This window comes from Melozone crissalis, unplaced genomic scaffold, assembly GCF_028551555.1.
Source record: "Melozone crissalis strain CALT ecotype California unplaced genomic scaffold, PUWL_Pcris_2 ptg000042l_1, whole genome shotgun sequence".
In the NCBI taxonomy this organism is placed as follows: domain Eukaryota; kingdom Metazoa; phylum Chordata; class Aves; order Passeriformes; family Passerellidae; genus Melozone; species Melozone crissalis.
In genome coordinates, this window is record NW_026535820.1 from 49,714,348 (window position 1) to 49,741,429 (window position 27,082).

Genomic DNA, 27,082 nt, shown 5'->3' on the forward strand with positions numbered 1-27,082 from the left:
TGCTTTCCAGCATCTGGTTCTTGTGTTCAGCTGTCTATTGTTAGCAATTCTCTAAAGAACGATATTGCAAAAAACACCGCTAACATCAGCTGCAGGTTCTGATTTTTACTAAATACTTAAGGGCAAATCTTGTTTCCATTCAGGAAGAGTTCAGCAGAATTCTTAGTAGTCTTTTGGTTAGAATGACACAAACACAAGATGGGGAAATTCCATATATGTATTCCGCATATATAGGAAGGAATCCTGAAAATCAGAGCTATATCCTCATGCACCTCCGTACCCTTCTTACCTTCTGTGTCTCCTGTGCCCTTTATAAGTTGTAGTCAAACCCGCAAAAATGGTTGCATCCTTACTCCTGCACAAAGGTCTGGATTTCACAGCACATAATTTTTTTCTCTCTACTCTCCAAATCAACACCTGAGTTATAGGCTTTCCGACTGATGAAAAGGGTCTATTTTTTTGGTATTATTTATGGCTTGCCATACACAGGCATTTGACAGTTCCATAACATAAGATACAGATTTAGAGGAAGTGACTCCAGTCATCAATTGTGTCTAGAGGTCAGAAATTATGACATCATAATACCACCACTGTCACTTTAATCAATCTCTGGAAAAGGTGCTAAATCCATCATTATTTTAAAGGCTCCACAATAGCAGAGGATATCTTTTTCTTTCACCAGAAACTCCTGAGTGAAATCTGTCTGCGTGCATGACTTTCCTTGCTGTTTCAGAGGCACTCAAAATGTCCTTTGGTTCCAAAAGATGTGCACAGAGATTGGCAGGAATAAAAGCTCTGGCCTAGAAGGAACATGAGTTTGTCATATGGATGGATTATCCCCTACTCTCTGCGGAACTAATTGCTCTGAGCTCAGCTCTATACTAATAAGCTTATAAGAAATACTCTAATAGGGGAGACCAATGGTTTTTTAGCCAAGTACTTTATCTCAGAGGCAACAGGAGGTGCTGGTTTAAGAGAGCAGTCATTCTGACCATTTTATTTTTTGATTATGTCAGTGTCCCTGACTCCCTGACCCCAGAATTTAGAACTTTTAGATTATGTTAGACCTGTATTTGGTTTCATGATTTGTTCTATTTTCTTTCAGGAATATGATGCCCTTTAACTTGTCTGGGTATTCATTGCCCTAACTTTGAACAAGGACTGTATTGACTGAATATACTGAGTGTTTAAGTGTTTCCAGGAATGGGGTCATCCACAACAACCTCAAGAATATATCAGTAATAGGAATATTTAAGTATTTTGTCACTTCTGATCATAATTTGATGTGCATAAATATATATATATATATATATATATATATATATATATATGTATTTATGCTTAAAGACAGTTGTGCACTGATCAAGACTGCATGGTTTTTAGGAAATCATACAGTATAATAGAATAGTAGGATATTGAGATGTAAGCCAATATGACCAGAGGTTTTTTTGGCCTTAAATATGTAAACAGACTTCCAGGATTTCAACACCAAGCAAACAAAACCAGACTATAGGTCTGCTGACTGAATTTTTTTTAAGGTCCTGGATATGTAGTTTCCATAAATACTCAAAATATATTATTTACTGTCATTAAAACATACTTGTTTCTTGCATGAATGCATTTCAAATCTGAAAATTATTATGTTGTTTCATGCTTATTGATTCCAAATGACGTCTACCACAAAGATTAATTCTAAAATTATATATTTTTCCTAAGATCCTGCTTTGCAAACTGGTAAACAAAATATTTTGTGGACACTGTACACACCTCATAAGAAGAAATTAATTCATTCCTCAATACTAAATTCAGAATTCCATTGTTATGTGGTGGTACATTAAATATCTTAAATGTTTATCTAAAAACAAATTTTCAAATGAACAGTACTGGAAAGAAGGCAAGGTCATTTTTTTTAATTGTTGAAATTATCATTAAGGTACTTTGTTACTGCTTATTTATTGACAGCGTTGATTAAAAAAAAAATAGAAAAAAAGAAAAACACAAACTGAAGTTAATTTTAATTAACTGTTTATAATTATAACTCTTTTAAATTGTACTGTTTCTCTGTTCTGCTCTCTTGAAAATGTAAATTGTCATACCAACTCAAGAGTAGTCAGTGAAAGTATCCTATAGAATTATCCATGTCATACCTTCATCAGTGTGAGTGCAATTCCCCTGCCACATGTCTGTTCCAAGACAGGCATATGCCCAAACCCCTGGAAAAATCTGGGAGAGTCTCAAAAGTAGGTATATCAAAGAAAAAGGTTTTAATCAGGACAGGACATAATAAGAACCAAGCCTTGAATCTGTATTATGATAAGGTATCTTCACAGGGGAAGATATTTTTTCAAGAAGAGTGTCATGAAAACCAGTAGTTAAGGAAAAAAATGTTTAGTCTATTCTTTTTCTTTTTCTTATCTGTCACTCATTTTGCATTTTTTGAAATTTGCATTACTTACTCATATCATTCTTTTAAATCTTGTTTCAAAATTTGAAAAGTCATAACTGTAATGAGGACAAAGACAAGGCAGTGGCTGGAATACTTATCAAAATCCCTTAATGACTTCCTTGGCACGACAGAAACTGGTGAGTGCAACTGCATTTGGAAGGTGCCTGAGATGGACTTCAGGTTCTGCATAAGCCACAGGCTGATTGCACCTGTCTGATCAAACATGAGGATTGTGGCTTAGAGGGGAGCCAGGACAAGGCTCCCTGGGGCTTCAGATGAAAACTCCATGAAAGAGAAGTAGTGCCTAGAGAAATCAAAGTGTAAGGCCCAAACCAAGCCTAAAGCCCTGCACACCAGCAGTGTTGCTTCATGTTTAATTTAATAGCTGAATCTGCAAACTGGTCAGATGAAGTGAGATTAAGAAGGAGAAATTAGACAGTGCAGGAGATATTTAGCAAGAATTCAAAAAATAAGTGTTTTAATGCAAATAATAATGAAAAAGAAAAAAACAGCAGGAGGTGCATAAGAGAATAGTTATATTATTAGTTCAACACCAATGATAGTCAAAGCATTTGCATGTGGCTAAGGCAGATAGAATTCTGAATGCATCAATGCTAATGTTGTAATAACTTTATGAAAAAATTTTGTAGGGGGAGAACTGGAGAATTCAATGATGACTGTCTCCATTCTCTTCTGAAATCTATTTTTGTCTAAGAAAATTCTCTGTCCTTTGGAGAAGGACACAACATGCATAATAAAACTGATTGTTTTGTTAATTATCCTGCATCTTCAGCTGGAGTCAAATGTTGACCATGACCTTGTTAATCATTTGAAAATAGATTTTAGGATAGAAATTGAGATTTTGTTATTAATAAAATAAGGGAACAGAAGTGCTTTTTTCAAATTGTTTTCACTCTTGATGAATGCTCTCCTTTCTGTCTTGACTTCTCCAAATAGATAAGCCTTGCCATTCTGTGAATTTGTCACTATTCCATTCTGCATCAAACTGTTGCCATTGACTTGTTCTGTGACCTCAAATCACTGTTTAGGAGACTTTGTTTTCTCCTCCTCAGAAGAGATGTTTTGTCAGCACCTGTATTTAATGTAAAATACTTTGATAAATTTCATTGAATTATACTTATGGATGTGGAAATTATTAATCCTAGAATCATGATTTTAACATTTGACTTATCCTTTTCTCTTATATTTGCATCAAAGACATCAATGTAAAGCCTTTTTTTATCCTGAAGATAAACCAGTGATTTACATGGATATACACACACAGATATATTTTCAAAATTTGTAGGACAATAAAAGGACTTTAAATTGTGGAGGGGGGCGTTATTTCTTCTTTTTCTTTTACAGAACATGGAGTTAGACCAGATTTAGCCACCAGAGCTAAGAAAATTAATTGCAGCATCTATAATAAGATGAAAACAAAATGGGTGATTCCTGTTTCTCTCTGTATTTTTGAGGCACTGAGTAATTTCTTCTTCTACAGATTCATATTTTTCCCTTCACTTCATGCCTTTCTGTATGTGATTCTAAATTTTTCATAGGGAGTGTGTGGCAATCAAACCATGACCTCTTCCATTTCATAATTACTAGCCTTTACAGAGATTAATGTATTTGCATGTTCCATGAAATTTAGAGTTAAAAAATAACTCAATATACTTTAATGATTTATTTTTCTTTCTTGCAACAACCTTCCTTCCATTTGCTTCAGTGATGATGGATACAGAAATATTTGTTTCCATGCCAAATTCCTCTTTAAATTCATTTTATTGTTCACACCAATTGCTTGTATATAATTTATATAGGTTTAAAATGAAAAGCAAATGTTTATTTCTTTTAGTCACTTGTTTTGCACAGAACATGCAGTCTATTTTTTTCCTCTTTTTAAAAAAATTATTGTTTTACAGGGATGTTAATCTCTTCTTTTTAAATGCAAATAATGTAATGGTAGAGAGAAAGGGAAAGAAAATACTTTTAATATTTGATTTTTCATTTCTTAATTTGTTCTTATCAGTCAGCTACCTGTTGTATATAAACATTTAATGCTCTGTTTCCTCCTGGTATTTGACAGTGTTCATTCATCAGAAATGCTTATTAAAAAGAAAAATATGTTTACTTCCACAATCCCTGTAAGACTCAGCTATCAGAAGAGAACCATTTTTAAAGGTTACATCAGTACTTACAAAATTTTATCAGTGTGATATATTAGTGTTTAATTCCGCTTTAACTCCATAGAAGATGTAAACCTGAACTTTTTAAAAGAAGCAATTTTATTCTCAATATTTGGAAATGTAGTTTAATACATCTTTTAATTAGAAATATGTAGTAAAAGCTAGAAGTTCAAAGGTCAAAATGGCTACAGGTGGTGACAGCAAATACAAATTTTAGGTTAGATTACTTTTATGAATGCTTGAGTAGAAGTATAACAATATCACATTTAGTATCTTTCTTGGTCATCGTTATACTTTAGAAAAAGTTAAAGCAATCGATTATATCACAAATTCAGGCACTGTTCCTCAAGCAGGTAGATAGTATAAATTTGGTTCTTCATTCTTTTCATAGTGTATCCTGATATTGATATACCATTTAGCCCAATTCTTCATAGCTATTGTCATTCTATTCCAGAAGTCTTTTTTGTAATATTTTGTGGGAATAACTCATACACAGACATGTTCTGAGGAAATGCTTCATTAGAGAATTGTTGGCAATTACAATTTACAGATGGAAAAAATAAAGTAAAATTTATATAAAACAAAAATTTAGTCAAATTTTATTAATAATTTTTTCCAGCACTACTAATATTTTTTATGGCAGGATATGGGATAAAAATTCCTTCTTAGAATCAACCATTCTAAAACCTCTTTGAGATTCTGGCAAGTGCTTTACAACTAAAGTAAGAGATAATTTGGTGCTATTTCTTCTTAATTTCATCCAATGGAAATGGAGAATACGTAACAAAACTTTCTTTTCAGTTAAATGATTCAAGTAATATTATCACCCTGGTTGTCATTTCCTTGATTTCAAAATTTGAAAAAACTGCTATAGTGGCTTCTGTTTGAAATGGGCATAATTGTGTCTGAAATGTGAAGAAAGAGAGGAATTGTGACTTCTGAAATGTTCCTGGATGTTGTAATGTTTTCTTATTAATTTTACTACATTCTGTTATGTAAAAACAGAAAAGAGGGATTTCAGCAGTGTTTCTTGACCCTTTGTTGATGTAAGAGTGAGCAGAAGTTTGCCCAGTGTGCTGCTACAGAAATGCATACAGCAATGGTCATGCTTATGTATTTCCAAAACTGGTAAGAGCACACAAGTTCTTCTTTTGATTGATACCCAGCATAGTGTTAAATTGGCCAATTACATGGACTAGATCAACATTTTTTCTTTTTTCCCAGTTTCCGGAAGACTGAAATGTGTGATGATTCCTGCAATACACATTATTTGATGTGTTGGGCACATATAGGAAGAAAACATTTGCTGTTCTTGGCAGTTCCTTGTTGACAGCTTCACTATTTGTTGTCAAGATGACTATTCATAACCCTCTCCCTGACAGACAAGACATTGCACAATACCATCCTCTGATGCTGCCAAATCGACCTTTTTAGGTGGTCACAGACTGTTCTGCTCTGATGGATTTTGCACTCTATCACTGGGCTGGCAGGTACCAGTAAACCACAATGTAGTCAAAGCACTTTCCCTCTCCAGAATTGTGGGATCTCAGTCTCTCAGAACTGGGGTGCAGGGTGAACAAGACCCCCCCTGGGGGGCTCGGGAGTCCTGGAATGCTGCCAGAGATGTCTGGTGGCTGGACTTTGATCCCACATGGGAGATGACATCAGTATGAGGACGGGAGGATTTCACTGGGGTGAATGGTGAAGGGACAAGTTAATTGGAGTGTGAGACACAGGGCTTAAGATTTCTGTACAGGGGGGTCTAGAGAAGTAAGATGGAGGAATTGGGGCGTGCCCTTCTCCTTCTTCTTCTTCCTCTAGACCTCCATCTTCTGTGGTGATGTTGGCACTCCGGGATTGGACCTTACTAGGGGAACACTGGTTAATAAGGGTAGAGGGTATTGGAGAAAAATGATAAATATGGTATACGTAACTCCGGGTATAAAGATAGGTGACCGCCCCAGGGGCTTTCAGTGTGTGCCCATGGCTGACTGCTGAGCAGAACTCTGTCAGGCCAAGAGAAAATCTTTTAGATAAGCAATTAATAAACACCAAGACCAAGAACAAATCTGAAGCTTCCTCTCGTCCTTTCGAACCCGGGGGCCCAAGGCCATCTTTGGGCTTTTCCCCAGACCATCTGAACAGCCCAGAAATCCCACACAGAATCATTCCCATAATGTAATCAAGGGAATAAATAAGCAATCTAATGAAAAATATCTCACAAAACATGTTTTCCTCAGCCTCCCACCTTTTCATGCACAATAAATGATTGTCTGATAATAAATAATGATAGGTCTGCAGATTGCCACTGGTCTAATCTTCTTTTCCCAGGCTTAATGCTACAAGGTTAAGAAATACTAGCCAAGGATCTTTAATAAGATAGAGCTATTCTACGGATAACAATTGCCTATTGTGCCAAGTTCCTGAGCCAGACAGATCTTCAAGCCAGACCTTCTTAGGCCTTTTCACATATAGACCTTGACAAGAAAAAGAGACATTTAAGCTCAGAAAAACCATTTTTATTAAAATGAAAATTATGTCTTAACTGACAGCTAAAAATTACCACTGCAGACAGAAGACAACTCCATTCTCCATGCCCACCGTGTCTTTAAAATAGGTGGTTGTACTTCAAGCCTTGTTTTCTTTATTAGTTTGTCAACACGCTCAATTCCAGTGAACTCCACAGGGGGGGACCTCTCATTCCTGATGTCTGGTCCCACCCCTTTGGTGCTCTGAGCACACTCAGGACACCCCCAGGGAAGGGTAGCTGTGACTAAGCCAAGACCAAGCATTGAGGAGAACTATAAAGTAGACTCCATGCCATCACTGCTGGGTTGGGTATTGGGTGAACATAACTTTTTCCACACCTGAGAGAAGCATAGAGGGAGACAGGGAAAAGGGAAAAGAATTGGAGAAATATTGCTGGTTTTGCCTATGTTGAATTGTCATGAATTGACTTTAGCCTTAAAAGCAGCTTAGTAATTCTTTGGAAGATCTGCTTTTTTGCTATGGGTGAACTTTTCAGTTAATGTTGCTAAATTTTTAAAAATTGCAATGAAAACTCCCCTTTTTCCATTAAGTATCTAAAAAGATATGTGTTTTGCAGCTTCCTGTTTTATTCTTTCTAAATTGAAAATCATTGCAGTCTGGATGTTCTGTCCCCAAAGAGGAGAAGAAGAAGGGACAAGGAAATGGAAAAAACAAGGGAAAGGAGAAAGGGGAAATTTGCAATGAAAGCTTTGAGGATTTCCTCATTTCTTATATTTCTGGGGTTTTTTTTGGGTTTTTTTTTGTTTTGTTTTGTTTTGCTTTATTTAAATTTTTCCTCTCAAAACAAGTTTAGCTGATTCAGCAGTTGAACTCGAAAAACACGCACAGAAGCCTTGAGAACAGAACAGCCAGGGCCCTAAAGAGAAACACAGGCTTCAGCCTCCGGGTAGTATCATTGTCACCTCTCTGGCATGTGGTTTTTTTTTTGGTTTGTCATGAAAACCTCCACTACCAATACAATGTCTCTCTGAGAGCTCTTTAGCTAGTACTTAACTGTATTGACTGTATTTATCATCAAAAAACTTTTTCCTGATGATAAGTGTAAATCAAGTTTATGACAATGTGAACCGAACTTCTCACCCTGAACATGACAAGAACTTCAGATTTTTTTTTCAACAGCCTTTTATGTGGCTGAAGAAACAGAAGCTGTCAGATCTCATGACAGCTGCTCTATCTGTACCAAACAATGCCAACTCACTCTTGTTATTCATGTCTTTGAAACCTCTGATCATTGCAGTTGTTTTCAAAAATAATTCTTTATTTTATGTGAAATATGATGTTCAAATTTGACAGCACAATTCTAGTTTAGGCGCAATCTTTCAATGTAACATTAAAGATATTTCCTATTTAAACAGTTTATACTTGGGTTATGCATGATGTGATTAGATCTCTAATCACTATTAGTGATCTCTGTCACTGTTTTTCAAACTTCAATCAAAAATGTGTTGTCAGAAATTCCTGCTGTCCTTTCTGGAAAAACTGAATCCCATTTTGTTTGGAAGATGTAATATTTGTCTTTCATCATTTTCTTCCCTGGCCCTCCAGCCTTCTTTTTAAAATAGCAAAATTTATTGAAGACTTTATTTTTATTATTGTTTTTTGACAAAAGTAAATTTTACTTCCAGAATTTTTCAATAAGTTTCATGTTGAAAGCCTCCAAAAAATAAATTTTTAAATGAGTAAAACTATAGCTCAGTATTGGTGTCCACAATTAATTTATGAATGTGTCTAAGACAGGGACATCTTGTAGCACTTTTAAATTTTTTTTCCCCTTCTGTTTGTCTGTTTCAATTTTAGCTTCAATTTGGTGGTTCATCTGCCTAGGATATGGCTGCTTGAAACTAGATCAAATATTTATTAAAAAATGTGCTAACTGAAGAATGCAGTGTAAGTGGAGATAATTTATTAATTTCCAAATCAAAGAAGTTCTCTCTTTTGTATTTTTTAAATATTGGTTAGACTGTTTTTCATAATTCTTTGGTATTTACTGTATTTATTTTTTTCCCCTTTTCTGTTTTGATACATCATTATTTCCTTGTATTCACTCAAATAAAAGAAAAAATTTGAGGTCTGAGAAAGGCAAGACAAAAGGAGACCCTACTAATTTTCATATTTTATTCAAACGTAAAATATTTGTTTTACTTTAGGAACAAAGATTATAATGAAAATATTTTATTATCCCTTCTTCAAAAGTTGTGATTTGTAAGATGGCTTTGGGATACAGTGCATACTAGATGGAATATGTTAAGAATATGATGAAATCTTCCCCCAGTTGAATTATATTTTTAAATGGTAGAAACATTTTATGATTCTGTGGGGGGTTTTGTAATTTTTTTTTTTTTTTAATTTACCACAGCACTGAGTTAAAAGATACCAAAAACCATTCTGTTTCTAGTTGCATTTATTGATGTCCTGATTGCAATAGTTTTACAGGGAGGACAAATGGACTGTAGCTATAACAAAGTAGATAGAGAGCACACTTGAAACACTGAAAGGATTGTGCATCTTTATATTCTCTCATCTTTACAGGTGACTCTTAAACTGTCTCTGTAGAGGAAAAGTAGCAAATGCTATAAAGAAATCCTTAAGGAAAAAATGCATAAATTGATTTAGATTGCAAGTAAAAAAGCAACTTCTCTCTCTCACTACAAACACAAGATAAAAATAAAAATTCAGTACACAAAGAAAATAGCATTAGGCAATAAGTAAAAACTGCTGTAGAAGAGAACATTATGTTTCAGGATGGAGCAGCTAAGGTTATTGCTGGTTTGGGCAGTGCAGTGTTGCCAAGAGCCAGCTTTTTTGGGTCCCCTCTGGTGGCCATAATCTTCCTCCCAGCTGCTCAGAGCAGAGGCTGAGTATGGCCAAGGCCTCAGCAACATGTTCAGAGGACATGAATAAATGAGGATAAGACTAATGAAAAAAGTGCTTTACTGCTCTCAGGTTTCCAACTTCTCTGCTGCTTTTCATATTATTAGTGAGCTTACTCTGGACTAGTAGGTGGATCAAAGGCAGAGAGCCATGTAATGTGAAATAATATTTTCAGCCATTAATATATTTACAGTCTATATTTACAAGAAAATGCTATCAAATTCCATTAAATAATAAGGAAAAAAAACCTCAAGACTGTTCGGTACAAAGGGGCATTTGAGTGAATATTTTTTAAAAATAACCAAGTCTGGTGAGGTTGGCAATTCAGTGATACCTCTTTTATTGTTTTTAAGTTAAATTGTTATTATCTAAGTAATTATTTATGGAGTTTAATTGAGTTCTTTTGGTTTTGTCTTTCTGTTTTAAGAGAGACTGCTATAGCATACAACCTTACTTGCAGATGTCTGAATATTTATAAATGTAGACTGTGAGAAAGAAATGGCTGCATTTAAATATATTTTGTGCCCTGCCCTTCCAAAAACAAAACCAAACCAAACACCTCTACCCCCACACAAAAAAAAAAAAAAAAAAAAAAAAAAATCCCCACAAAACAGAAAACTACCCTTTCACTATTTTTCTTTTCGCTTTATGCATCTTGTTAAGACACACAAGCATCATGAAAAAAATTACTTGGTTTAACTGATGATAGAAGAGAGATAATTCTTGTGTTTTCATCCAATTTAAATGCTGCTTATGAGATGCAGAACCTAGTTAATTTGTTTTTATGGAAGTTGTTAAACAGGAGGTTATTCATGAGCAGCTAATATTGAGCAGTGATTTTTTTTTTTTATTTTATATTTCCTCCTTTATTATGAGAAAGAAAAGTTGCAGGTGGTGTAAAAAAATGTTTTTATTCTTGTTTGTTTCTTCTTTTTAAAATTCTGGGATATGGCAGGTGTTGGGTTGTAATGTTTATGATTGGTTCTGACATATATTGCATGGTGCTTCACCCATTCTCTGTCCATCAAATTAGCAGCCTTTTATTAGCAAGGCGCCTGTTTGATACAGGGAGAGTAGAGCTTCCATGTAAAAAAAAAGTAATTGGGTGACTTAAAGGTGGGGAAAATCTCATCTCTTGAAATCATTTCAATATACTATGGCAAAACATAAAGCCATATTTTCCAAAATGGCTCATGATTTTGATCAAGTCTATTTATTCTTGTCTAGGGATATTTCATAAGGAGTGGAGTCAAAGGTATTTGGCATTTTGCGCAAGTGATGTCCATTCAGTGAGTATCACTTACGTCATTTAGAAATGGAGACACATAAAATCAATATTATCTTTGGAAAATAAAACTAATTTTTCCTTGAGGGGTACTTGGTTAGAGCCTTCTGTGCAAGTTTTTTCCTCATCAGCATTTTAATACTTCCTGAACTACTTGTCCGTTTTTAAGATAATAATGTCTTTGGATAGGTTGGTAGGAAGTGAATTGATCTGGTAAATTTTTCTCATAAAAGATCAGTGTTTTGACTTTCAGGTTCTGCAAGGGGCTTAAAGTTAGTAGCAGCTAAGAGGCTGGATTTATGGCCCCTCCCATGCAAAAGAAAAAGAGATTCCCAGATATGACATACAGGCAGGTGTTTATTTTCTCAACACCTTATTTTATAACAAAAAAAAAATCAGGTTTTCTTTCTTCCTTCAAAAAGAAAACAATTTCACGAATTTAACTGTTAATACTATCTTGTAATCCACTTTTTCTGTGAATTCTTAGTAGGCAGAATCAGGTTTTAAAGTTTCTCTCACTACATCCTCTGAAATTTCCTCCCACTAATAATCTGATTTAGATATGCATCTCACTAGGCAACAGGCATTTTGAAAGAACGTAGCCATTTTTATATTTTAGAATTTATTTTTTATTCTTGTCTAATTTTTTAAACGGGACTCTGGTACTGCTTACCTTACACGTCTGACTGAATATTTCATTTGTAAACTCTCTACAGCAATGTTTATCTCCCTATGCATTTTAGAAACAGTGTATTTTATGCATTCACCTGTGTTTGGGACATGAATCCTCTGAGTTTGCGGAGGGAAAGAAGGATGTGAGGTGGGCATACTGTAAATTGTCTGGATTTACCTTGACTCCCATCACATTCACAAGGCAATTGTTCTGCATGTATCCCCCATCCTTGAAGGGTGGCTGCAAGCAATCCAACTATAAAAATTACTCATTTTTTAATATTATGGCTATGATCCCCTAGAAGTTTATTTTATGATAAAGTTTCTTAATTCAGTTTATTTAAATTTTAGTACCAGATTTGTTATTCTACCCCAGAAATCCATCTGCCTGTGCATATCCATATTAAAGAGGGGATAGATAAGAATGCTTGCTATGAACTAGTCCCCGTGGGTTGGAATAAAAGTGCTCTTACTTCACACACACTAGTTTGCTAATTACCATCACTTTGAAGAGGAGAATACTAAACCTGAGATTTAAGCCTTTCTCAGAATAATGTTGTTCAATGAAGTTGTTGGGGTGCTTTTTATTTCTTTAAAAAGAAATCCTTCTTGTTGTAGCAGCTCCCTCTTGATGCTGTATGTCACATGTACTTATGATAATATGAACTAACTAAAAATAGATTTACTGTGGTTTTATACCACTGTGGAAAGAACTGGGATCATTTCACCATGGTATAAACTGTTATAAAATCTATGAAAACAAATGGAGTTCATCAGTTCAATGTAATTCCTCTTTGGAACACAGGATAATATTTGGGGTAATTTTCACCTGTTTAAAGAATCAATGTTGCTGACCCCTCTCAGAGGTCTTTCTATAATATTTTGTAGTGAAGGGTAAAAAATATCAACAAGTAATTTGAGTTAAAAGAAGTGAAACATCTCAGATCCATCTTCTCTACAGCCCTCTGGTTTTTCTTCCTGGACTTAAGTCTACGGTAATAAGGTACCATAATTTTTCGTTAGTTTAGAACAAGTAAGATGCAATCTTACCTTACTCTGATAAGTTGCATGTGTTGCAATATAACATGTAAGCGTTCCTTTTGTGAAACAGGGATGGTGGTGATGGTCTTGATGCAAGCTTAATTTATTTGAGTGTTAAAGTAGTTTGGGGTCATTCATCTATATTCAGTGGGACTGAAATTGGAAGCAGCTCTAATGTTTGACATTCGCTACTCCTGTCTGACAGATTTCTACTAAAATATCAGTCTATTTCTGTCAGTCTAGGTAAATTTACAGATGTGGAGTTTGAATTCTTGTGCACCTTTTTGTATGTTTCCTTCACAAGTCTACTCAATATTCAATAATACTTGTAAACACTTTGTTTTTAGAAGTATCTCTATGCAATTGGCTCATCCTTTATTGGAGACCCTTTTGCCTACAACAAAATTTTTACACACTGATAAACAGATGTAGCAATTGTTTTATTTGCCTTTGTCTAATTTCTGCTACTTCACGTTTGATTTATTCAATACAAAACAGAATTGTACAGGTGTTGGCATGAACAAGGTAAGAATCAAGTTTTTAGTTACAAGGGCTGACTTCTTTGATATTTGTTTCTTAATACAGGGAGATGATTTTCATGGTTTCCAGATGATCATGTCTCCCACAACCGGAGATATTAGCTAATGTTCAAAATATTTTGGAGGTTTTATCTACAAATGTCCAAATCAATTTAGTAGCTAGGCACCTGAAAATGAGAATTATCTGATAATAAGAGCTAGTGACAGCATTGTGGATGAATGACAGAAACGGAATTGGACATTTATTTATTTAAGCCATTAAGATAAATATTTCCTTAATTGTAAGTCACTCTGAGTTTATTGTAGATCTCTGATATTCTAGATCTTGATAAAGATGACTTGGCTATACTAGACCATAAGTCAGATCTGTGGATGTTGAGACCCCAAAGGGCTAAATATCTAGAAATTTTTGAGTGTCATGTTATCAGAAAAGGTAGGACTGGAGACAACAGGAATTCAGAGATGTCATTGTTGACTACATCTAACATAGAAAGATCTCAAAGAATGTAAGACCCTACAATTCATTAATAAAATTTTCAGTTTATTTCAGAAATCACAAACCCCAGATTTTTTTTCCCTCAAACACTGCACCCCTACTTGGAATCATGGAGAGACAGTAATTTTATTGTTAACAGAATTGTATATTTCACTTGAGAAAGTATACAGCCCAGCACTCTGGTAAAAAACCATAAGGTAGATGAATGAAATCATACTTTTGTATTCTCTTATCTAATATTTATGCTTAACAGCTTAGAAAGTGATAAAACTTGCATGGGCATATGTTGTAAGAAACTGGAACATTTTAGTCTGAACAGTTTCCTTTCTTTTTTCACTGAACTTCTTTGTTTCTCTCACACATTTGAACAATCATGGAACCTCAGGTGATCCGTGGTGCGCTTTGACATAACAAGAGATTGGGACCACTGCTGCACAAAAAGCAAAACAGCTGTGGAGAAGGAGTGAAAGTACCAAGGGTGTTAGATGCAACACCTTTAAAGAATCCTTTAAACACAAGGCTTACCTTGCCCACGTATTGAGTATCTGGACCTGTGTATTCCTCCAGCAGGAAAAATTGATTCCACATCCAACCACGCTTGGTGCGGTGCAGTGTTTTTCCATCATTCTCTGACAATCCTGTTATCCTTTCACTGTGTGAGTGCTTGTTAGTCCTTTTTTGGGATGGCGTCATACGAACCACATAAAACACAGAGCTCCAAAGCAAAACTGTCAGAAAGGAGTGAGTCCTCATCATTTCCAGAGATGCTGTTAGCTTCCACTCCTCTAATAATTCACCAGAACAAATTTTTCAAATGTTATATTCCTTTTGTAAGAAAAACCTAGGGGACAGAGAAAAGTGTTTGTGTAAGTTGCAATAACTCTTTTCCCTAAGGAAACAGGAGCACAGTCTAGTGATCTCAACAATAACCCATGGGAATGACAAATAACCATGAAAATTACTCAGAGAGTTTTAAGTCAAGTTCTTTAATGTCTTTTTTCATCTCATACTAGTTCACTCACACCGTACATAGACATTAATTTAAAACACAAGCTGAGTAAAATACTTTCTCTGAAATCTTTAGCTACCAGCAGCATCCTGACACAAGGAAAGAGCCCAAATAAGAAATCTTCCAACCTAATCTCTTCCAGCTCAGCCTGATGCTATCTTCCCTTAGTATCTGTTCAGAACTGTCTACAAATCTAAATTCTCTGTTACTTTGTGATTAATACATCCCATTCTTCCCCTTAGCTAGCCCCCAATTGTCCAGAGGATCTTCTATTTCTGCAGAAAGGAAGTCATAAAATGAAATTTGTTAAGTATTATTGATGTCCTCCACAGATGCTTTAAACAAGATCAAAAAGTATTTATTAGACAACTGTGGGTTCATAAGAATCCTGCTGGGGTTAATATAACTCTGTATTTTGAAAAGAATTCTCCATTTGGAATGTATTTCATTTTTCCCTGAATCGGTCTGAATGAATGGGCATTTTCATTATAAAGAACCTTAGTGTAATTAGTGTTTTTCTGAAAATTCCTCTGATATTTTCTGTGAAGCTTGTAAGCAATATTTATTCAAACAAAATCAATCTCATACTCTTTATCTGGCAGTGCAACTGAAGTGCCTGATGTCCCAGTGTTTACCATAAACTTTTTCACATTAATTCTAGTTTTGTTTTAGATATCTTTAGCTGTGCTGTCATTGTATATTACAGAAATCATAGAGAAACAATTCAGAAGCAAAAGCACATTTTGTTTGAGAGTCCTGGTCCACTAACAGTGATAGTAGTGTGAGGTCACAACACTCAGATATTTTGAAATTTAAAAAAAAGCATACAAAATTATCCCCCTTTCTTCTGCAACCCAATATTGCTAACGACTATTTTCACTCAGTTGTTTATTTGTTTGGGATTTTTGTAGAAGAGGTGAAGGTAATCTTTTCTGTATTAAAAAAAAAAGTTCATTTTGGAAATAAAATGCTTTTTGTGAAAATTGTTAGACAGTTGAGAACAAAGACTATTTAATGGAAAACATTTATTGAATTGTACTCTAAAGGCCTTAATGATTAAATTACTGGAATTGCACCCTTGTGTGAAATTGTCTTAAAATGATGATATTCTGCATGGACTCAGTGTCTTAACCAGCAATTCTGAAGGAGGATCAAAGTATAAGCATTTTAGCAACTTCAAAAAGAGTTTTAGCTGAGCAAGAAGTGAAGGCTTGGAATATTTATCACTTTCTAAGATCATGTTAGAAAACAAAAATAAAGCTACTTAATAGGTGTCATATTTATGCAGAAGATCATGTATATCATGCAGGAAAAGATGTTTTCTTTTGCTTTTTATTTTAATTGAAGAATCAAAGCACTAAGTAAATTAATTTGCATAAAATCATGAAGGTACATAGATCTTAGCATACATTCATGAATGTGTTTTATTTGAATTCCAATTTTCTCCCTTGTAATGCTCAGTATGTCACTGCTGCAGGCAGAGGGGCAAAGTGCAACTCTTCTGTGGTTAATTTAATATCAGGAAATGTTGACATTAACTGAAGAACATGTTTAGTACATGATGATCCTGTCTTGCGATTGAAATTTACCGGATACAGATCAAAAGAAAAAAACCTTGAAGTCAGCCAATCTTCTGTCCATGTTTAAGTTTGATGAGTTGAATTCCTTGTATAATACTAGACTGAAGTAGGTTTTATCACTGAATAAAGCTATTTATTAATGTAGAGCATAAGACATCGTTGTTTGTACTTCAAATCCTTTCCTCTGCATCATCTGAGGCAGATTGAAGGGCCTCTTCATGCTTTGTAAATTAGATCCTGCAGAATGAAAGTAGGCAGCAACAGGAACCTTTGGAAATACTGTATTCAGAAATCAGACAATCAGCTTTGTCCATTGACTCTTCCTGAGTCTCTTATCTCTTCTGGAGATATTCTTGCTTGATGTGTCCTCAAATAGTGCTTTCATTTGCTCTTGCATTTGGACTGTAGCTCAAGAATCCTCTTCTGTACATTCTGAATGATTATATTTAAAAGTTCATATTAATCAAATTTTGGATTTGATTACTTTTGACTTGATATGAATTATGTGTTGTAATGTAACTATTCTAATAAAGATTGTGTTTTTATATACCTAAGGTCATGACTGATTTAATTCTCTAAATGGTTGGGCCCTACCATCTTTTCTGCAGTAAGACATAACCAGCCATAAACTAAGCAAAAGTTCCTAAAAATAACATGCATATTTGGTGAAATTTCAATGCATAGTTGAATCCATAAAATTATTAAAAATACTATAAGTGCTCTTCTAAAACCTCTAAGTCTTGAAAGACTGCTGTGAAAAAGAAATTATTAAAAAATGCCAAAGAGTTTACATTTTTGATCAAAATGTCCTTAATTCAAAACCTAGACAAATCTAGCACTCAGATGATTTAGTCGACTTTGATTTTACATTTTTTTTTGTAACAGAGAAGGGTGGGTGACATCATTATATTTTCATTTGGCCATCTAGAGATGTATGATTGCATGTTCAGTCTGGTGATAATTTAAAATGTAAATAAAATTTCAAATGCTTAATTTTGGTTATTTCAAAACTGCACATTTTTAATTTCCTGGAATTGCCCTCATTCCTTTTTGTCCAAAGACTATTTGCCCTACTCATTTAAATGCAGGAGGGATTTATGCTACTCTTTTCTTTGTACTCAGAGAAATACTTCAAGGTTGTCTTTGGCTTATGCATCTTGTCTCATGTCAGCTGTTCCAGGGGTCAGGAGTTGTGCTCTGTAGATTCAGAAGGTGGAGTTTAATGCTGAAACAAAGGATTCTGGTATGGTCTGGAAAAGTAAGACCAGCTTTTCCAATTCAAAGGAACTCTGCATCATGCACAGATGTTCTGACTCTGCTAGAAGAAATTATCTCTTACAACACCAATTTTTCAGAGAGGTCTTTTTCTCAAAGGAATCTAGTTTCCCATATTTTGTCCCAGCCAGGGCAGAAGTTAAACTGAGATTAAACATGTGGTTTTCTGTGTAGCGCTGCCCTCTACTGATTTCCTTGATAATTAGTAGGACTTTACTACATAAAGGCAGCATCCTTAATGTCAAGAAGAATGAAGCAAGAACAAAAACAAAAAAATTAAGCTACAGCTCATGTTTTCCTGCTTTTTATTTTTGAGATGACTGGAGTTTTTAGGTGTAAAGAAGCACTTATTATTGTGGGTCAATGTGTCTACTGAACTTTATGATAAACATCAAATTTGATTTCCCCTCTAAGAGGACCAAAGATCTTTAGAGAATAATTTATTTTTTTCCAAGCGACCAATCAATATTCTGCATGTAATCTCTTCTCACTTTATTTCTGCTCCCATAATTTAGTCAGTAAAATGTCAACTACTTGCTTTTGTCAAACAATAGAAAATTATTTTCTTTCTAGTTATCTTGGAAACTTCTCTTAAGATGGGGCATTAATGAGTTAAACATATTAATGCCAAACATTTTTGAGAACCTGCTTTTCTTCCTCATTTTGAAAAACAGTGGATCTGAGTGGAGGTAATAAGTATTTTTTTATTTGTATGGTTTGAGAGAAATATGGTGGTAGCATAGAACTATTCCAGTCTCTCCTTGCAGTAAGGACTTGGGTATCAGAATCCTACAACAGCTCTAGGTAAATGAATAATCTCTGTATGAAAAACATTATTCTCCTGAGCACAGTAACAACTGGAAAAAATTTATCTCTTGAAGTCCTTTTGAATGCAAAATATTCTATTTAGATTCTTCAGGTGTAGTGTGAAATAAGCCTTGCTGGGATCAATAGCACGGATTTGTTACTGATGATGCCAATTTAAATGTTTCTATAGCAATTGCCATGGTAATGTTTTTAATTAGTGCAGCACAGTCACTCTTAAGCGTGACACGAAGAAAAGCTAACCTTTGGCAACTTGATAATGTATCCCACATTAGTCTGTTTCATTTGTTAACAGTGAAGCAAAATTTGTGTTCTCAAAGAAAAAAATTTTGTGCTAAAATAGCTAAAAATAGCAGAGTTAACTGCAGCAGCAGCGCTTCATTTTGCACTCCTATCTCTAAATAAGAAAGATGTAACTAATGATCAGGATGATCCAAACAATCTGTAAAACTAAGTATGTATTTTAACGAGATATAGTGAATATAAATCTTGTGCAGCCTGCATGCATGGGAGCAGTCTCATTGGCTTTGTCAGCCTTTTTTGGAAAAAAACATATATGAATGCAACTTTAATCTACCTAGACTGAGCACTAAGCATGGTGACGCTGCAGCAACAAAAGGCTGTGTTATAAACAGCACACTGGCACCGATAATACCAAGATTTAGGAAGAGGCTGGATCTGTGCCACTGTAGGTTCACTTTTATCACTTCCCCAACCAATTAAAGATATCCCAGAATGCATACACATGCTTCCCTCTGGCTGCAGCACTCAAATTCTCTGAGTGCAGTCATACTGCAGACCTGAATATAGTCTTTGGATGTATGGTTTTCTAAAAAAAGCATTATGTTTTAGCATTCTTCTGTCCAAAAGCTTTTTTTCTTCCCTCTTTCTATTCATGGATAAAGATGAGGTTTGAGCTAAGGATAAAAAGATTAAAAGTAAACAACCAATGTGCAAAACTTGAGGTAACCAAGAAATTATTTCTAGGAGAGCTGAAGCAGGTTTTGAGGATGCCCAAAGCTTAAGGGACAGGGTTTTTTTTAAGTAATGAACACCCATTCTTTGAGTACAGGTACTGAGATCCTCTTCAGGCACAGAAACATGGGCCATACTAAAGAAACACTTTCCCACTCACCATCTCCCACTGCAAACCTTCCAGAATAGACTTTCAGAACTGTTTTTTGCCTATCGGGTTGCTTATCTGTTCACCACTGAATACGGTGAAGCTCATTTGAAAATTTTGCCAGGAAACAGCTGAAGGCAATTCTTTATTTCTGGGACACCAGTGCAGGTTCCCTTAGCTACATGAGTCATACTAATAAAAATAATAGGGAATTTGAGCTAACAGCAATTTGTATTGGAATGTCTGTTGAGTTAATGTCTTTAGGCAAACGAATCTATGGTTTGTAGATGCATTAGGATAAACATTTCTCTTGCTGTGACAAGAGAGAGTTAGCATTTATTTTAGAGTTTTTCCAGACTCTTGGGTATCTAAATTGGAGATTCAGGTCGAAATTCACCTCATCATGGCCTGAGTCACCCTCTCAATAGCACTCACAGTGAGCAACTCAAATCCCCTGGGTGGATGGATCTGGCAAGAGAACGTGTTGATTCATATTTGGACAAACTCCACTGGCAGAATTGTGCAGAGGCAAAGTTGTGGTTTAAAGCAACTATCCCTGGGCAATGCAAATACCATCTGCCCTTCTCTGGAACAAGTATCTTCTGAGGAGCAGATGAAACTTTTTCTAGACAGTTCGTTGCCCAACCATCCTTCCCTCAGCTGAGAACGATGCCTGCAGTATTCCCAACCCATCATGTAAAAGGGACTCTCAATTCTTAGCAATAGTATTAAATGAAGCTAAAAGAGACTTTTAAAATATCTGCTTCCAGGCAGGCCACTGGAATAGGCATGTAAAATGTGCATTTTCTCATTGCAATAAAAAAAAAAAAATTCTCCAATAATGAACATTTTTACAGGATCTCCTTTTCATCAATGTGAGGAGAACAAGGAAATATAGCACTTGTAAACCCTTAAAGCAAGGACTTTTGAAGATATTCCTTTGATCTTTAGTATTGATTTTTCTCTACAGGAAACACATTTCACTCTTATCATATAATGAAACTGTATTATAAGTTTTTATGCCACACCTTATTTACAAATGCAACACATTCATCACATTCATGGTTTTAAAGAACAGCCTTTAGAAACATGAGGAAAAGTAAGTGCTATCATAAAAGCAAAATTTTTTTCTCTTTTCCTCCCCTTTAGGATTGTTTCACATATTGTCACTCATAACCTGGTTGTCTGTGCTTTGACATGGATACCCTGCAGGTGTCTAAATTAAGGCATTTATTTTTGCTGTTATTGAGGGTTGAGGTTTTCAGGAGTTGGGGTTTTCTTGTTTTCTTGGGTTTTTTTTTTGTTTTCTTGTTTTTTTCATAAGCAGCATAGCTTTCTATCTGCTAGATAAAAACCCAAACCAAATCTGGAGGTATAGGCCCCTATTTTCCAGACATATTGATTCTCATTATTCTCTCTGCATGAAACAGATGAGATTCATCTATGGCAACACTGTTAATGACAGGATTTACCAGTTCTCCTGATAACTGGGACTACACACTTTCTCTAAATTTCCTTTTCTTGCTGCTTCATTATGTATCAGTCTGCTCTGGTCACACATCAAGCTCCTAACGAACCGTACTGAGATTCCACATCTGGTGCCTCCTGTCTCTGCATATCTCCTGAGCATGGCATGTACCACAACGAGAGCTTGCTAAACTTCCTGAGTCTACAGCTTGTATAATGACACAAGAGGTTTATACAAGCTAGAATTTCTCAGAATAAATATATCTTCAAGCTAGTATCTCAAGGTCTTTTTAAAAACTTCAATCTCTGACATTCTCTTTTTTGTTTGTTCATGTACATCTGAGTCATAAGAAATCTTGTTCCTATAGAGAAGGACTTAATTGCTGCCTGCAAGGGATTATGCATTCACTTCTCTGGACTGCAAAAACTGAGTTGCTGACCAATTAAAGGTGGTTAGCAAATTCAGAATGTAATTGTAGCCCATTGTTGCTGCTTCCTTCCTCAGGGAATTGAGCAGCTGCTGAATGCTGTCATTTATTAGAGATCAGCCTCCTTTATGTCCTTCTGCTGTCTCCAATGGGATCACAAAATCCAAAGTCTTATTTTTAGAGCTCAGCAGGACTCTTGCAAGCATAGGAAGTTGTACACAGAAATGCTTATTTCTTCATACAAAGAAAGAAGCATAACCTTAACATATTTTTTTGCTATTAGTTTATCTCAGGTAGTCTGAAAGGAGTTTGATGCAGCTGAGGTTTATCTTATATTTCCATAACAAACACTTTAAAATACCTACAAATGGTTATTCTTTCACTTGCAAGAGTAAAATCGATAATAATATAAATTTGGAAATATAAATTTTGATAAATTTACTTTTTCTTATTTCTAGGTCTAAATCTCTTCTTAAAAATTAAAAACATTCCCTTAAAAATTAAATCCAAAAAATCTTTCACTCAGATGTCATTTTAATGAAAAAAAAAAAAAACATGAAACATGAATAAATTCAAAATCAGTGTAATAAAGTAGTGCCTATTTTGTTAGTAACCTGACAGTACAAATAAGGGTATATTAAACAAGCAGCCACTCATGATAACACCTAAGTGTGGAGAAGCCTATAATAGTTGTTCTTCTGTGTTTTCTTAGTCTTCAAATACAAGGTAGTAGTCCCCCGTAGATTCTCTTTGCCATGACTTTCTCAAAGTTTCCTTTGAAAGCACATATGTGTCTCAGAGAAACAATATTTTGCAAAGAGACTCATGTTTACCAGCCCTGTGAAAAGAACAAACCCTTTTTGTTTGTTTTTGAAAGTTGTAAATGACATCTTCATTAGACAACTAGTACAGCCATTGGAAGTCACAGAAAACAGTTATTCCCTCTCCACTCTTTTTGCTACTGATAAATGTATGGACTTAAATCAATTTCTCCCTCAGCTGTCATTTTTCCAAGATGGAAAGCTCTGGGACTTCCTGCTTAATCATTTTTTGTATGGAAACTGTGCCAGATTTTCAATTGCACCTGTAGCCTTCCTCTGAATCTCTTCTGGTTGTTTTTTTTTTTTAAATATCTCTTGAGATCAGCAATTATAATTTGTTGCTTCATGCATTTATAAACAGCAGTTTAACCACCTTCTCTACTTAATTTCATCATGATATATGGCTTACCTTGCTTTTTTATTGACCACACATCCCTGGGCCAAAGTTTTCCTGTATTATCTCTTGTCACGTTATGGTGTTATTCCCCAATGGCAGTAGAAAGAATTTATTATTTTAAATGTATAGTCTGGGTTTTGCCTTGTGTGTGATTTCCCGCAGTTTCATAAGAATTTGTGTCATCATGTATAATTTGGATGCCCACTCCTTTTATTGTATAGACTTCAAATGTAGGTATGTCAAACTCCTGTAGCTATTAGACCATTGTGAGGTAGAGTTTTGTCGGCATAGCAAGGCTCAAATCAATGATTAAACTTCCTTCTTCTCTCCCTACCTCAGTCCAAAGTGTGTCTACCACATCCATACTGTCTATCAAATTTCATCATGGGAGTTTTCTGGGAGAGTGACAGTTGGTACAAGATAAAATAATGTTAGAGTCTATAATTGCAGTGAAAAGTTACATACAAAGTGCATTACAAAGTTTCAGAGTTGAAGTGTGTTAGTAGAACCACAGTCAGAAGATTCCTTTACATACCCACTTAGCTTTATGATGCTCTGTTGTGGTGGTTTATCCCCAGGTGGAAGCTAAGCCTCACCCATAATTAGAACAGGGGAGAGATCCAGAAGTACAAAAGCGAGAAAACTCATGGGTTGAGATAAACACAATTTACTAGGTAAAACAAAAGCTACATGCAAAAAAAAAGAAAAACAAGGAATTAATTCACTGCTTCCCTCAGGCAGGCGTTCAGCCATCTCTAGGAGAGCTGTCTCCATCTCACCACATTTAATGGTTACTTGGGGAGATGAACTACTTTATGCTGAATGTCCTTCTTTTTCTTTTTCTCTGCCCAGGTTTGTATCTTGAGCATGATGCCATATGATCTGGAATAAGCCTTGGCTCAGTTGAGGTCAGCTGTTGTGGCTGTGACCCCTCCCAGCTTGTTGTGCACCTCCAGCCTGCTCACTGCTGGGGTGCTGTGAGGAGTAGAAAAGGCCTTAGCCCTGGGTAGGCCCTGCTCAGCAGTAATGAAAATGTTTCTGCATTGCCAACGCTGTTTCCACCACAAATCCAAAACACTGTTCCATACTAGCCATTGTGAAGAAAATTAATTTAATCCCAGCACATGCTGAATGTCACTTGCAATGCTTTTCACCTTGATATTCAAACCTGCTTTCAGTTTATTGATGGGTATGTGCAGTACTGGCTCTAGTACAGGTCCCTGTGGAACGCTGAAACAGATACTTCAATGTCAAAACTTATTATGTACTTCTCCATACCAGTTTCTGTCATTTAATCAAATAAATGGATTATTTTTTAATTATTATTTATTAATTAAATTAATTTAACTTTAATTAAAATATTGTTATATAATACATTACTGATATATGCAGGGACCTTCACTTCCAGCTCATGGGTGCTTAACATCATTTGGTGATTCACCCTGTCCAAAGCCTTCTGGAAGCAGAACTCTATCATATCAAAGAGATCAAAGACACCCGTATACTTAATGACGCCTCAGAGAACTTGAATAGGTCTGTGAGGCAGGACTTTCCTATTGAAGAGCTACACTGACTTTTCCCCAGTACCCCATGTGTATAACTGTTCTTTATAAGTATTGTTAACAGTTTCACTCATTTGGGGCCCAGATGTAGTTTCAGTTCTACCAGGAACAAGTTGCAGGAACAGGTTTTTAAAACTTAGTATTGCTTTTGATACCTTGAAACACTCAAGTAACAAAGAAATTCAAGTGAAAAGTTAGAGAAAATAATGAATATTTTAGCAGCTCAACACTGACGTTTTTAGGATTCATGGTAGTATATGTGAAGTGGCTGCCAACTTGAAATCCCACTGTACTGAAATGAAATCTTCTGCTGAGCCCCTGGTCAAATAAATAAATAAACAAATAAACAACCCGATGTAGCATTTATTCCTTTAGGAATTATAGTCCTTGTCTTTTTTCCCCTGAAAACTGTGACAAATGAACCACAGAACACTGGGAATTCACAAACACAGTGCTGATGGTAAAATGTTTCAAGGAACTTCTCAAAGAAGTTCAAGTTCAAAGAAGGTTTTAATCATAGCAGTTTGTTAAATTGTTTCTCTATTCTCGGATGAAATGACAGAAAGGGTATCACACTGATACATAGCTCTGGACATTAGGTATATATGCTTTTTTTAGTGGAGCCTGTTCTGCAATTAGTCCCCTAAGAGATTATATTTATATTCTCTCCCAAGGGCTAATAGCTTGGCTGTGGCCCTCTGGTGTTTGAAAGTCCTGCAGAGAAGGCTACCAAGAAAAATTAGTAGCTCAGAGTTTGGTTTTAATGTTCAATTTCATAACGAAAATTTGATTATATTTTTCCCCATGAGGTTTTGAGATCTCCTGTAGTATTTTTTGAAATTGGCCTCCTCAAATTTGTATGATTAGTGAAGCCTTCATATGTTTATAAATATATTTATTTGTTGCTCCCATGGCAGGAAATTTCAAAATACTTCAGACCCACCTGGAACTGAATCTAAAGGTAGAAAAATATGTCATCTGCATATGTCTTTAATAATTAATTTTGCTCTGATGATGATGTAGTTGTTATTGCTTATACCAACTATTTTGCAATCTGTTTTGCTATTTTTTTTTGTTTCTAGCTATCAGAGAAGGAAATAACTAGCTTATTTCTCTTAAAATACAAGTCAACTTTAAAATGGCATGTGACATACTTTCCTTAGTAATGCCTGAACCAGAACTGAAAGTTTAATAATCTATATCTCAGCATGAATTTCCAGAACATTCAGACTTTCATGTGATTTATTTGGATTAATTCAAAACACTCAGAGGGCTATTCAGACAGCATTTCAGAATTGCCTCCTATACTTGTCCTTTTGGTTAAAAGTCAGTAAAAAGCAAAATTATAACTGCATGAAACCATGCATATGCTTCCAGTTTCAGAGAGAAAAAAGAGTAGAAATATGATCAAAAGAGTTTATATAGCAAAGCATTTGCTTTGTGGTTTCTGGTCTAGTACTTTTGGCCTAGCTTTGCCTGAAATGGCAAAGTACCTTTGGCTTTAAATCTTTTTTGCATAAGCTCAAATGCCTGTGATAGTCTCGCTCCCTTCTTGCATTCCTAAAAATCAAGGGAAATGGATTTATGAGGAGACATATCTTTGTCTGGGCTTCATACAGCTAAGACAAGTCATAAATATGTGACTTCATAGAAAACAAATTAACTCAAGCATATAAGAGGAAAAAAAAGGTGCATAGTTAATCTATTCATAGCAATGTGTAAGGATCTAGTTTTTAATCTTCTAATCTTTTCTTGGTTTAAATAGGAGTAGATAATGCAAATGAAACAAACTTATGCTTTGTACAAGTGAATTTCTTCCCTTTTTTATCTTTTGGATTCTGCAATCTTTATTACAGCCAAATGTTGCTGTTTTGTTTCAGTGGGATGGCTGGGAGTATGCAGCATCACTTAGTGAAACAGCCTAATTTCTATTTTCAATAAGTCTTGCTAAATTGCCTTGTTTTTCCTAACTCTGAAACACTGTCATTATATGCACTATCCACAGGCAGTTCTTCATGGGAAAGATATACCTTCATCTAAATCTCATTACTGCAGTGTTGATCATAAAATAAACATTTTATAGCAACTGTTACTAATAAATAGAATGAATAATAATGACCCAGCATATCAAATGCAATTGTCCTGTTGCAGTTCTGGTGTTGAGAAGAGAAAACACGTTGCAATGGTGTAACCAAAATGAGCATCATGACAATAATTTTAAGTTAGTTGATATAAATCCAGTTAATTTTATAATTGTACAGCTTAACATCTTAATGAATGTAAAGGAATGGATATTTTAGCAATAGAAAGTGCTAAACAAAACCTGTAAATCCATTCATTTATATGTTCCTGCCTAACATCAATATTTTTAATAAAGGCAATAAGGAAGCCATAGGAAGGGGGTTTAAGTGAAATAAACTCTGCCTTCTAGCTGATGCTGCTGAAGTAATTGAATAGTGCTGCTGAATTGTGCAAAAGCATTTTTAAAAAAAAAATATTTCCAGTTGTC

At 35.1% G+C, this 27,082-nt stretch overlaps 1 protein-coding gene across 1 annotated transcript in view; it reads right to left on the bottom strand.

The window, feature by feature from the left end:
• Nucleotides 1-27,082, bottom strand: part of CDH9 (cadherin 9) — a 97,265-nt gene that overhangs the window by 52,329 nt on the left and 17,854 nt on the right. The window contains exon 2 of the mRNA XM_054285241.1: nt 14,612-14,927. Within this exon, the coding sequence (XP_054141216.1) occupies nt 14,612-14,842 (231 nt within the window). The 5' untranslated portion in view covers nt 14,843-14,927. The remainder of the gene's footprint in view (nt 1-14,611; nt 14,928-27,082) is intronic.